General features: G+C 42.9%; 1 protein-coding gene across 2 annotated transcripts in view; it reads right to left on the reverse strand.

Moving 5' to 3' along the window:
* Window positions 1-14,077, reverse strand: part of LOC141799037 (cadherin-4-like) — a 283,324-nt gene that overhangs the window by 29,241 nt on the left and 240,006 nt on the right. For both annotated transcript variants that reach the window (XM_074681080.1, XM_074681079.1), the window contains 3 exons: window positions 10,399-10,571; window positions 5,405-5,542; window positions 1,086-1,271 (listed from right to left, as the gene is read on the reverse strand). In XM_074681080.1, the coding sequence (XP_074537181.1) occupies window positions 1,086-1,271; window positions 5,405-5,542; window positions 10,399-10,571 (497 nt within the window). The remainder of the gene's footprint in view (window positions 1-1,085; window positions 1,272-5,404; window positions 5,543-10,398; window positions 10,572-14,077) is intronic.

The following is a 14,077-nucleotide window of genomic DNA, read 5'->3' on the forward strand; positions in this document are numbered from 1 at the left end:
ATTGCCTTCTTACTGTGTCTTGACTTCACCTATTGGTTTTCTGATGCAACCACACTGGCACCCTTTTTCCGTAGCAAGCAGAAGCCCCTCTGTTTACATGTTGAGACAGTTTATTTCTTGTTTTTCTTCTCCCAGGGGGTGTCCTGTCTCTCATTTTATGATTTCCTGATAACCTCCCATGGGTCTCCATGGCAGCTTAAGGCTACCCGGCTGCCTGCTGAATTTTACATCAGGGTAGAGTGAGGAATGGATTATAAAAGGCAGTCATCTAGAGATAATGAAGAGAAGCAAAATGCCAATGCTCATTGCTCAGGGTGCTGTGGGAATTACACCGAGATGTTATTGCTACTTTTTAAACATTATTGTAGGACATGAGGTGTGATGCATGGGAGGCAAATACACGAGGAGAGCACCCCTGGGTCCTCAGGGTCACGCGAATAAACAAGTTATTTCCATAAAAACACATGCAACACAATAAGCACATTTATAGTGAGCCACTCGGGTGTGGAAACAAAAATAAAAATTTCAAAGGCCATTCAACAGGATACACAAACACACTTCACACAAACACACACACACACGGACAGACAGCATAAGCTGAATTTCATACTGATTTGTTCATGTTTCTCATTTCTCGGTTAAAGCCTGCTGTATAAACTGTGTCTGAGAGGTCGAACACTAACATAGCAGGTAGTTACAAGACACGGCTTTGTTGTTGCTGCCATTTACCACAGCAGCCAGAACATTATGAGTGTATAAAAACCGTTGCCTTTGTAATTGAGAAATCAATACCTAATTTGCTACAGTGGTCCAGCCAGCCATTGTGTTTAAGTCTGTGTGTGAGCGTATGAGCTGCTCCTGAAGGGCACAGTGGCTCCCAATCCCTCATTTGGACACAAAGGGGCATCTGAAAGGCAAAGACCCCAGCCTGTCCCCATTTAACTCTGTGGTCTATTATTACTGCTTGTGCTGAAGTCCAGAGGGGATGTGACAGACAGAACGGAAAAGGAAACAACACTTTGTCTTCCCACAGTGACCTCTGTGGGGTCAGGAAGTGAGAGCACACTGATAGGCTGGTGTCTTACCTTTACCACTGTGACCATGCCATCGTTGCTGACTGGGTCGGTGCGGATGGTGAAGTGCCCGGATGGGTCTCCACTGATGATCCTGTAGATGGCGTTCCAGTTTGGTGAATGGGGCTGGTCGGCGTCTATCACTGTTAGATTGGCAACCACAACATCCACTCGGTTCTCAGGGACCTCACCTGAAAACTGAAGGGAGCAGGGTGAAAGGTCAGCATCTTTGCTTCAAATGTTTTTACATTGCATGAAGCTAGAGCCTTTTGGGAGACACAGTATGCATGCATGTCAGCCTTTGTCATTACACTTTTCAGGTTTTCAGGTCCAGTAAGTTTAATGATCTAGCTTTGAGCACAGCTCAGTAGTCAACAAGCAGTTGCACCCCAGTAAGCACATGCACACTCTTAAGCTTTGTTCCAGTTTCATTGTTTTTCTGCCTTTTTCGGGGACCCATCCTTGATGAGTGGTGATATTTCATTCTTTTGAGAAAGCGGAGCGACAAAGGGGCAGAAAAAGGATGCGGCGAAAGCATCCAGCAGTGGGGAGGGTTAAAACAGCTGTTGGAGTGTATATGAGTGGCTTTTACTTGTCCCCCTTGCTGTACAAACACATGTGCTTTGTCCTGATAAGCCTGATGTGGAGTGAGCTGCTGTCTGTCATGTGTCTGTTATGGTGGGGATTGATCAAAGCTGTGCAGGCTCAGGGGATAAAGCCCACAAAGACGAAACCAAAACAGCGAGGACTGCACCGCTTTCCTGCAGAACACAAGCTGACTGCAGCTCCGCCCACGCACCCACAACCCATGACTCCTTGGCGACCACGTGGGGGTCAGACGGTGAGCCGAGTTAGCGTGTCTTCATCTCATCTGGAGGCAACAGGCATGCAGCATCACAGTCACCGTGTCACCATGGGTAACAGGCGTGCAAGAGCCACTGAGCTGCTTATATGAGTGTAGGATATCAAAGAGCAAAGCCCCAGACCAAACACTCCAACAGACCATAATACCCCGCCTGGCAACCCTCGCATCACCCAGCAAACAGCCGACAGCAGTGGGCAGATTAGGAGGCTGCGTCAGGAGAGCTGTTGAGAGACTCAATGACATTCTTAAGACAACAGACAAGTCCGGGTGGTCCTGATGCACTGCTTGCATTGGATAAGTAGGCCGGCTGTCGTATGTTTGTGTCAGAGGGAGTCAGTGTGTGTGTGTGAGTGTGTGTGTGCTTGAGTGGTTTATTACTGTGGTTTGGTTCAAGGACTCCCCAATGCCAATTCAATAAAATAAAACTTCAGAGATGACTCTTGAGCGGCTAAGGGCCCTCGAGCGTCTTCTTCTCCCAGCAAAGAGAAACAACTGAGGGCAAGAGTTAACCAGTTCTGATGGAAGGCTTTGAAGCGTCCACTAAAGCTCTTATTATCAATACACCAGTTTAAGATTTCTTTCGCTCATCATCTTTTTATGGGCTGGGGATTTGGAGGGGCTACATCCAGAGCTCTGCTAATCAACATTTATTCTTTTGATAGGCGATCTGACATGGGATGGCAGTTTTTGAAATTCCCTGCACATAAAAATCTTCATCAGGAGCTCCATTTCTTTGAGATACATTTTGGAGAGGTCTCTGTAAAACTGCAAAAGGCTGAGTTTGCATGTAGCAGCTATCAGGGATTTAAGAGTTGGCAGTTAGCACATTTCACTGAGTGAAATAAAAATCTGTCATCCATGATTTTAGATCGCTTCAGTGCGTCGAGGATGTGCTCTGAACTAGACGCTGAAATATTAAATCCAATTCAACATATGCAGAGCAAAAGGTTGTGTACTGCACTTTAAATGCTTTTATTTGCTTAATATTTTTATGTTGATGAGATATTTGTCGATTAACTTGAGAGTTAACTTTCGAGAAAACAATGTTTTTTTTAATCCAAAGCCAGCAGCTCTTTCTAACTCAGCCCATTATAGATTTGCTTTTAATCTTTGATTCATCTCTCGAAGACTTCAGCTTTTATTTCTGAGCCCTCACTGTGGTATCGTTGTTGTCAATAATGGATTATGATTCAACATTTGAGATTTTCAAATGAAACATTTTAATCTCAATTGGGAAAACCTTGCGGCTTTTTTCTTCCTCTCACTCTTGAGATGATTTATTCAGTGGATGTGTTAAATCTGGCTCTTTCTTCGTTGTTTTAAGAAGAAAAGCTTATTGGGATTTGTTTATTGAATAGTTGAATGACTGCGTGTCTTTTAGCAGAGCTGCTTATCTGGTAATCTTTACTGTCTGACACTGGGTTTTTGCCCCTAACTGCTAGCCTTACAAAGAAAACGGAGAGCTCTTTGACTGTGACAGAATGAAGTTGGCTCTCGTGTTGCACTTGACAAAACCCCACTTGCCCACACCTTCTTTCTTTTGTCAATGTTTTGGCAGTGGGGGAGAGTCGAGGTGAGAGAAGGGGGTGAGAGCAGTGACAGGGGACTTCATCAAGGAGACTTTGTAGGAAGGAAGCAAAAGAGAGCACTGCACCGGTGTTACAGAGAATTATCCTTATATGATAACTGTGTGCAGTGAAGACAAACATCTTTCATTTTTCATTTCCATCTTCACAGAAATAATGCACAGAATTTGTGCAGCACCCAAAGCCTTCACATGCACACACATACAGCTCCCTTTGCTGCCTTGAAAAATAGGCCACTCTCTGATAGGCGTGATGAAATATTAATCATCAACATTAAAGACAAATTCCCCAAACTTTGTATTTCTGGGACACGCTAAAAGATCTATGGGGTTTATTCCAAACACTAAATATTTGCATAATGGCCTGCATTCTCAACTAAATGGCTTTTATGTTATCCCACCGCTAAAGTGGTTGATTTATGAAGGAAGTGGGTAAAAGTGCTCCGCTCATCTCGCCTCCGAAACCTCCAATAAAGTTTATCATCAGTATCCATGATGGTATTAACTTCCCACTGTGGGGATGATGGAAACGCACTCAAACACGATGGAGTACAGTTAGAGAATATGAATCTGTTAGTGGATTCTATCATCAATACGCCGACATCAGCAGAGCATTTTAAAGAAGAAATGAACACTGAGTCAGGAGAGGATTCTGATTAACAACAAGGCATTTTATATTTTATCACTGCTGCTGGAGAAAAAAAACCTCCTTTGACCTTATGTTTCCTCACTCCCTAGTCCTTCCTTCTTCCTTCATTTTTGTTCTTGGACTTTTCATGGTGGTCCAAGCCTCTCCCCCTTTTCCCCCTCTTTGTTCCCTTTTTGCTCAGCGTCTCCTTTGTGTGCACGTCCTCCTTCATCCTCTGCCCTCTCTTTGTACCTTTCCTGCTGTGTGTGATGTAGCGTCTCTCTGATGAGCTCTGTGGCTGACACATGCTTACCGCCAGCGCTAACTCATCATCATAGAGTCTTAATAGCCCCCAGGGCAAATGCTAATGCTAACCCCTCTGCTGCTACCTCAAAGAGCCGAGCCCATACTGTACTGCTGATACCGCCTCAGCTGCTACAGCCTACAGCTGCAGAGCTAAGCACCTTATCTACCCAACAGGCCTGTGCTCTCATCACTACTGATAGGAGAGCACACGCGCTGAATTATTCCGACACCTAAAAGCAAACTGACTTTTTCATCAGAACACAGAATTAGAATGCAGGCGCACTAACTCAACTTCGGACCATCTTTACTTCTCTAAACAAACAAATGTCTCTGCCTCACCTCAAACAGAGAAAGGTCTCAGAAAATCCATTTAAAAACCATGCAAATAATAGTCTGGATGTTTTTCTTCTTCTTCTTTCCTAGCTGACAGTGGGAAATGATGCTCCGAGAGAAATGACCGGAGCCAGGATGAAGTGCAGACATGGTCTTCACAACCTTAAATCTTCCCTTTTCCTTCCTCTCTTAATGATTCTGTTGTTGGATTGCACCACAGTGTACACACACACATTACACTGAGTTCATTACTTCATGTTTTAATTTGATCCTGCTCTAAAAAATGACCTCCTTTAATGTAATCATCATTCTAAATATCACCATCATGACAACAATCATTAACAATTTGCTGGCTCTGGTTTTCTTGCTGATGAAAGTCGATGATATGGATTAGCTCTTTCCTCCTGTGTGTGTGTGTGTGTGTGTGTGTTTGTGTGTGTATCCTCCACAAGGAAATATGTAATTACCCTTTGCACCTCATAACCCTCCCTCACTGTCCTTGTTTAAATCTCTGTTGTGGTCATTTCCCTTCTTCCTCTCTCCTCTGCCTCTCTCTAGGCTTTTTCCATCCAGATCGTTACCCTTTCCCCACTGCCTTATTTGAAGAGACTCACAGTTCTGGAGGTCAGCATGGGAGGGTTGTCGTTGATGTCCGTGACAGTAATGATGGCAGTGGCCGTGTTGGAGAGGCCAAAGTTCAGGTTGCCCTCCATATCCGTGGCCTGCACGATGACGGTGTACTGGGAGACTTTCTGTACAAAGACAAAAAAAACGGGAAAGAAAAAAAAGAGTGTGTGGTTATTCATCTGCAGAAAAGCTTTCTTTTTTCTCTAGGCTACGGCAACAGCTACAGACTGCGACTCCCAGAGGGATAAAAAAAGGAAAGCTGAGGCTGTGTTGTGTTCTATAGTAGAAGTCCACCGTCTTATTTGAAACACAGATTTACGAGGGTGAAATCTTTTATTCCGCTGAGTTGAAAACTCTGCGGTGGAATGTATCCAGACTTTACACCATCTGAAGGCTGAACTGTGAAGCTTCCCCACGGGTACGTCTTCAAAGATATCGCCTGGTTTGTGCCACTGATGGACAAATGTGCAGACAATGATCCAACTGACAAGGATTAATGGACTATCTATAGAGCAATAATAGACAGAATGAGAAATGCCATTTTATCTTTGGAAACGACACAGCTGAAATATAGTTCTGTTTTTTTTTTTTTTTTTTTTTTTACTTGAGTGCATTTTGTCGAGCAGCTCCATTCTCCTCCCTCTCTCCGGTGGCCTCCTCTGTCTGTTCTTCACTCTCAGGGTGCAGTTAATGGGCTGTAGGAGGGATGGAGCCCAGGATTTCACTGCCTGGATAATGTGTCTTGTCACTGAGATTCCCTATTACATTCCCAGTGTCTCTCTCACCTGCTAATTACCGGGTAAATATCCCAATTAGGCCTGGACGCCACATCAGGAGGATTAGACAGCTCTTCTCGGTTCCTCTCATCTTGATGCTCCAACTCCAACCTTGTACACACACACACTCTCTCATTAACACACACCAACGCTCACACCTCTCTTACTTAATATCTGGAGGCACTGCATGCCTGACTGTCCCATCAGTGAGTGTACGGCGTGTACACAACACTCTCGCTAATTAGACAAGGGAGTAATTATGTGGGGCTCCTCTGAACCTCTCAGCAGTGCGGCAGCATGGCAGCACACCCAGCTCCCTCCAAAGGACTGAGGTCTGCTACTGTCAACAAGCTCTCAGAAGTCCACCACAAACCAGTGGAAACCTTAAAGAGAAGAGTCGGAGTGGGAGTTGGTAACGGAGAGGAGGAAGATGTTTCAAACGTACAGAACAGAGGAGATGAGAGACAGCAGGAGGTACAGCTGAGGCACGAGGGAGGAGCACAAACAAAAATAGAAACTTCTGTGTCAAGAAAGGGAAGGGAGGGGCTAAAAGATTCAAAGGGCCAAAGTCCTGACTTAAAGCGTTCACAAAAGGACCTGAGAGAAGCATCTTCCTGTGAAGTTGATCAACAGATGATTCTGTCAAAGTTAACGCCTTTTTTGACTTTCTTTTAAAGGAGCTGTGAGGAATTTAAAGGTGGTCTTGAAAAAGTCTCCCTTCTAGATATTTGTCTGATCATAATCCACACTTTAAAATGAGATTATCAACAACAATAATGCTGGTAGCAGGTTATTTAAAATTGTGACCTCTTAGCTTCCAGTTCAGGTCATCCAGGACCTGATTGATCTACGGCATATCTAGGTCTCCATGACAACACCACGCCGGCTGACGAAGTTTAGTAAAGAGAAGAGATAAAACACAAAGATCTGTGTTTTTCTCTGCTAAAAACTATTTCTATGACTAATTTTGTGGTGATGGTGGACCCATGAGCCTAACTGTCGGGCTGTATCACTCTACAACACAGGGGCTAAGCTGTGATAATGTCTATTCCAACCCACATGCAGCAGTTATTCTGCAGTGGTCTGTTCAAACCTGAGAGTCTATCAATAAAATGAAGGGTGAGGTTAAGTTAGCTCTGCTTGGTAGATGACTGGCAGGACACAGCCAACCAGGATTTACTAACATTACAAATCAGGAACATGTCTCAGAGCACCAGGTCAACAGCTACTGAAGTACTTTACTGACAGTGTTTACTTGTCACGTTAGCCTACAGATGCGTGGAGCACCGAGCTAGCATACAGCATATAGCCGGCTGCTACTGATAAATACCTTACCTCCGCATGTTATAGCCCGTAAAAAGTTGTCTTAAACAAAGAAAATTTGTTTTAATTCGATCTACATTAAATTACAAAACAAAGACACGCCTCACTAAAATTTAATTTACAACAGCGTTCAAAGGGCTCTGGACCACAAGGTGGCGAGGGAGTGCAATCAAAACAGATCCTCCTCATAGCATCTTTTAGTAATGTTGATGATAACAGAAGTAGATGTTTAACTAACACTAACTGAGACAGAGGAGATGATAGTGGCCATTGTGAAGGAGAGGAAATGGTGGGAATGGGTGAGCAGCTTCAAATACCTGAGTGTTCACATCACTGAAGACCTCACTTTGACATTCAACCCCACACAGCTGGTTATAAAAGGTTCAACAGTTGGTGTACTTCCTTGGAAGGCTGAGGAAATTTGGCATGTCGATCAAGATGCTCAGCAACTTCTACAGCTGGATCGTTGAGAGCATCTTGACCAGCTGCATCGCTGTGTGGTACCGCAGTTCTACCGCTGTGGATGGCAAACGCCTGGAGAGAGTGGTGAGGACTGCTGAGGAGATCATTAAGACTCCACTGGCCCTCTCTGCAGAGCATCTACCTCTGCAGAGTCCACAGAAGAGCTGCCTCCTTCCACAAGGATCCCACCCATTGCAGTGGGTGTACAGTCTATATTTGCACTATGCTTGTATTTCTTCTTTCATACATTTTATTTTTTCTGCACTCATTGCACATCCCATGTTTCTTGTTGCCTTTATTTGTCCATTTTTAAAAATATTTTCTTGCACAGCGTTCATTGTGGACAGAGAGGGAGGTATTTCATTGCACAGAGAAACATGCTTCCTCACTGTTCACATGACAAACACCTTAGCCCTGTTTCGACCAAGCAGTCCAGTTTACATCAGTATGATTTGGTACAGGTTGGCTCAGTCAAGCCTGGTCCTGTTTGTGTTTCCACAGCCAGCTGTGCCCCTCAGGGGCGTGTCAGCCAGATACTGAGAGCTGCATCAGTTAAATAACAATGTGATGCCATGGCAGTGCGACAAAGTGTACCCTGCTAATAAATCCAACAAAGAAGAAAAACACGTCGCAGTAAACAAAGAGCAAAAATTGGAAACATCCAGCAATTTGCCTTCTTTGTGAATGGGATGTGGCTCTATGTTACAAAGTGCAATCAAGCTTTGCCTCAGAGAAGGTTGTGTGGATTAGTCAGTGGAAATGCTGTAAAATGCGTGCCATGCCAGGACAAACCTAACTGAACTGTTTGTTGAAACAGGGCTTTTAAATCTTGAATCTTATCCTCACAGTTAACTTCTGTTCAGGTAAGTTTTTGCATTTATCATCACATGGAAAAGAGTAAAACCATCTGCTAAATGTGCATCAAAACACTAAAGTGCGCTTACACCAACTTCCCAGTGTTTATATACTGTGTGAGAACAAAACACAGGGACCTGCTCAGAAAAGCATCTTCACAAAGGTCTGAACTCCACGGGGAACTTTTAGCAAACAGTTCCTTATTCAGACCTCCAGCTGTTACAGGGTCACAGAGTTGTGTCTAAGTCTACCTGGTGAAAAAGTCTAATGTTCAGTTCTCTTTTTGACCCTCTTTCACTCTTCAGGGAGATATCTGTCTCTTTAGCTGCTAAACCACACTCTGTGTTTACAAGCTGGCTGCTAGCTGTGCTTTTTGTTTTGGAGCTCAATCTGTCTTTTTTAACGCAAGGCTTTTTGTTTATTTTTTAATGAAACAGCTGCCTGCTTTTGGTGAAAACGATAGTAAGAGAACTAAAATAGCAAAGTGACAGGCTGCTAAACAAAGACTTAGAGCTTCCTGTGACTGATGAAGGGATATTTTGTTATTAATTAAGGTGCTTCTGATGCTACTTTGGATAAACTGAGCTTGTAAAAGAAAAAGGGGTGAATTTGCCTCCTGCAGAAATAAACATGCGTGTGTGTGTGTGTGTGGAAAATGGGGTTTAATCCTGCATTAAGGGTGACTGCTTAGATTAGCAGGAGGCAGAGAAAACAGAGTAAAAATAAGCAGCTGAGACATTTTTACTCAATGTTCCCTCACACACCTCTCACTTTCTCTCCCCCTGTCACCCTTATGTCTCATCCTGCCTCTCTGTCTCCATCACCCGATCTGCACCGCCAAATTCACACTCGCTTCCTCCCAACTCCTGGTAATACCCCGTCTGCCCAGCTCTGTTTTTGTTCTATTGCTCCCTCCACTTTTATTTTTTTCCTCTCAATTGCCTGTGTTTTATCGAGTGTAGATGTGATTATATGGGCTTTTGTGTTTGTCTGACAGGTGTCAAGGGCATTCTATCTCAGACATTTCCACTTTGTCTTTACCACACAAACACACACACACACGCACGCACAGATGAAGACACACACACTCGCGCTCACACACAGTGCAACGTGAGCAGCCCACTGCAGCGTGATGTGTTGTTAATAGGTCTGTCACCGGTGACAGTTTGGGAGGATGATCTGTCTCGGAGATTTCTTTTCAGAGTTGTCACTGACACATCCATGTCGTGAGAATAAACACATTTGGATCTTGTCACAACTTTTATAGCTCCAAAAACAAGGTGACCGCAGAGAGGGCAATTTACTGTAGAAAGAGATGAGTTGATGTGTGTGTGTGTGTGTGTGTGTGTGTGTGGTGAAGAGTGGCTGGAAGCAGCATCTTTGAGTGTCATCAGAGTAAACAAAGATGTTAGGATCTTAGCCGCTCAAAGAGAAATAAAAAGATGCATCATCAGACCAACTTCACAGACTACGTGGACGCTACACTGAGCCCAAAATGAAGAATTTAAGTTGATTTTTGCTTTTATTTTTACCTCTGTGTAACATTTCTGATTCTGAATACTAACCTCTCGATCGAGCCCAGGCGCCACAGTCACAATATCTCCGGTCTCACTGTTGATAGTGAACATATTGGGGATTGGGCTGTGCGGCGTCTGCGACAGGATTCGGTAACGCACCATCCCGTTGGCTGTGGTGTTGTCATCAGCATCAAACGCAGAGAGATGCATCACGTATGTTCCTACAGGAGGAAAGATGATATGTCAACACACAAATCTGTTATGCAAGCAAGTAGCGTGAAATGAAAGTTGATCAAAACATGTGATACCAGATATTTTTAAAGTAAAAGCCTTGTTGAGTGGCGAGAAAAGCCGTTATTTTCCTCAAAGATGGATGGTTTCATACATTAATCATCAAATGTAGCGATCATTTCCTGGTTCTTGCCTTTTACATATGGGGATTTCTTGAAGTAAATGTAATTATTCAGTTGTAACATGCAGCCTTGGTCCCCCCCCCCGGCTTTCTCCTTCCTCTGCCTGTTGCACACCTGAGTGGAGGAGGTGATTTGGAGAAGCAGGTGCTGCAGAGGCTCTTTCTCAGACACACACTCACTGGGCAGCTTGATTTTGTTGTCCTCCTTTAACCTTGTTTTTCCTCCCCAGGCTGACATCCCTCAGCATGGTTTAGATTGCTGAGTTTTGATATTTTAAGTTGTGTTGATTTGTTTGGGCAGGAGGCCATCGGTAGTCTAGATATCTGTCTTTTATTTTCTCAGGTTTAGTTTTTCCTGTTAGTTATATTCAGGTAGGGGTGCTGGAGGCAATGATTTATCTTCCCAAGCACCTTTTGCTTTTTTTGCACGTAAGCTGAGGTCCATTTTGTTTGTTTGATATGGTTTCTTAAATTTTGAGCATTGTGGGTTTTGCTCAAATGGCAACCTCCGGTCTGAGAATATGAGACAATGCGGAAGTGCTAAAATCTGCTGTTTCTCGAGGATTCGCTTGAGTCACATACACAACAAGCCAAAAAAAGCCATTTTCAAAGCAGAAATTAACCTATTTACAGCCTGGTTCAAAAGGCTGGTCTTCTGTCTGAGTATCCAATTTTACTACCGGCTCCCACTGTAAGGAGGGTGAATTTTTTCCAACGCGTCCGTCAGAGGATATTAAGATCCCGAGCTCCCCCAATAAGAGGCACAGCTGAGGGTCACGTGACTACCGGCGCCCTATGGCTGTAGGCGAAGTCCTTGCCACTACCAATATGGCCGCTATAGCCAATGTGCTTCATTTTCCCTTTCAGAAACAGACAGGTGATGTCGGCGAGACTACGTCCATGTTTTATACAGTCTATGGTTTTGCTTTGATATAGCTCATTACAGTTCTTGATTTATTTTTTTAAATCTGGTTTTAGCCTTTGTTTCTGTGTATAAGGGGGGCAGTAACAGCTTCCCTCTTTTGTTGTAACATATTTAATTATTAATCAACTGCACAGAATTTACACCATTCATTTAGTTCAATGGTGACTTGTAATTGCACTTTTCTGCTTATTTAAAAAACAGATTCTGTCAATAGATGAGAATACTCATTATTTTCTCAAAGTTATTCACAGAGTTTTTGGCATTTATTGGGGGAGAGACAGCAGGTTTGGAGCCAGGATTTCAGTTTTGGGTGGGCCTTAAATTACAAAAGTTGGTAGATAACTAATACTTTGTAGCTATAGATATAGTACTATCTATGCTCTATGCTTACTATGGTTGTTTTTTCATCCCTTAATTTTTGCTTGCGTTTTATAACATTTCAGTGCATCAGACAGACCTACTTGCAATTGCTCTCCACGGTATGAGTCAAAGAGTAGTGTTTTAACACACCAATGGGCTGCGTCGCCTCAACTTTAAGAGCAGCAACATTAAAAACAGTTAGATAAAAGACAAAAATCTACAGTCTTTCCCAAAATCATTCTCTAGTCCTACCGGTGTATCATTAGGCTGAATGTTTTATAGCTCTGTTTGATTTTTTTTCTTTTTATTCTCCTCAACATGTGAAAAGATAGCCACACTTAGCTCATTTTATAAAGACAAGGGATCTTATAACAATAAAAAAACAAACATTAAGTGAATAAATGTTGCAACTTTCCTTTCAATATGATTTTTTAAAAGTGTTTAAAGAAAGAAAAAAATATGTATTTTTTTTTCGAAAGAAAAGTTTAGGGTAGGCCTGGGACCATTGGGCCCACCCATGGTGCTGCCCCTGAGAGACAGAACACATGGGGAGTAGAGAAATCTGTAAAAAAGACTGGTTCATAAGGGGGGATAGGTATTGATAAGATTTTATTAATTCCAGTGCCATTATCGAGTCCGCTTTTCGATCTGATTCTTTATTGATTACCACATCAATTCCTCCTGTTAATTTTTTGTGGGCAAAAAGTTAGCTTCATAGGTTTTCTGTGTCAACATTTTATTGAGTATATAAGTAAATAAATATATCATGACACTCTTGGTATTAAATGCTGTGCTTTCAATATGTTTCAAAATATTAGTGGTGTTGCCACCCTTGTAAGATATTACAGTGTTGGGCAAGTTGCACTTGGCGTTTTTAGCATCCTTTTTGGTAAAGTGAGGCCAAGCATCAGTAAGTTTAAAGGCTAATGATGTAGATGGATTGAACTGGTTAATCATACACATCCCTATCCATGTGTACTCCACATTGGCTGAATAAAGACAGAAGTTCAATATTTGCTAAGGCTGGGACAATCATCATATGACTGTAGAAGTTATTGTTATAATACAGATAACTTTTTGCCAAGTTTAACTTGATTTTGCATTTATTGGTTTAGTGAAGTGCTGCAACTCTTTTCCTATTAACTGATCAAAAGATTTTGTTGACAGGTTCAGCCTCCATCCCATAATTCATACACTAATTACCATGTATTAATATTGCACAGCATTGAGCTAATAAAGCATAGATGTTTGATAACCCATGCATATGTAAATGATAAACTGTTGGAAACATGGGCTGTAAATCACATCAGCGCAGACTATAATCACAGACATGTAGTAAATGCAGACTCAGTTCTGTTTGAGAGACTGTGCCGCCATCCATCCATGAATGCACCACTTGTTTGCTGCCTCCACACACTCATAACTCTGTGGGATCACTGCCTGTCACCCAATCTCTCCATCTCCCTCCCTCTGCCTGTACCTCTCTCACAGCCGACTCTAATTGCCAGAGATAGTGATATCATGCCAGTGACAGCCCCTGTCCGAGGATAATTGTAACCGCAGCTCCCATTTCAAACTTCATTACATTTCAAAGCAACATTTGTCAATGACTCGGCCAGAGGGAGCACTCTAAAGGCCTCTCAGCGAGACGAGAGAGAAAGCCGACAGGAACAGAGGAGGAGAGGAAGAGGAAAAGAGAAACGGAGAACAGACTCCATGTCTGGTTTGACTCCAAGCAGAGTGAATATCACTTCCCCGCGTATAACTTTTCTTTCAGGAGATGGAGGGATAGAAAGGAGGAGATGAAGAATCACAATGTGTCACATCGCTGGGGTAATTTCATTAAGCTGCACTCTTAGGGGGTTTAATGTGGCCCCTTTGTACGGGCGTCCTAAGCTGTGCCTGACAGGATTAGGTCCCCATAATGACTCTTTAATTTGCAAACTAATTCAAGTCTGTAATTGGCCTTCTATTGAAACCACTGGAGCTCTAAATTCTAAAACTCGCTTTTTTTTATTATTATTGTTCAG

Source organism: Halichoeres trimaculatus, unplaced genomic scaffold, assembly GCF_033239565.1.
Source record: "Halichoeres trimaculatus isolate MK-OKI-2021-1 unplaced genomic scaffold, fHalTri1.1 fHalTri1_scaffold_11, whole genome shotgun sequence".
NCBI lineage: Eukaryota > Metazoa > Chordata > Actinopteri > Labriformes > Labridae > Halichoeres > Halichoeres trimaculatus.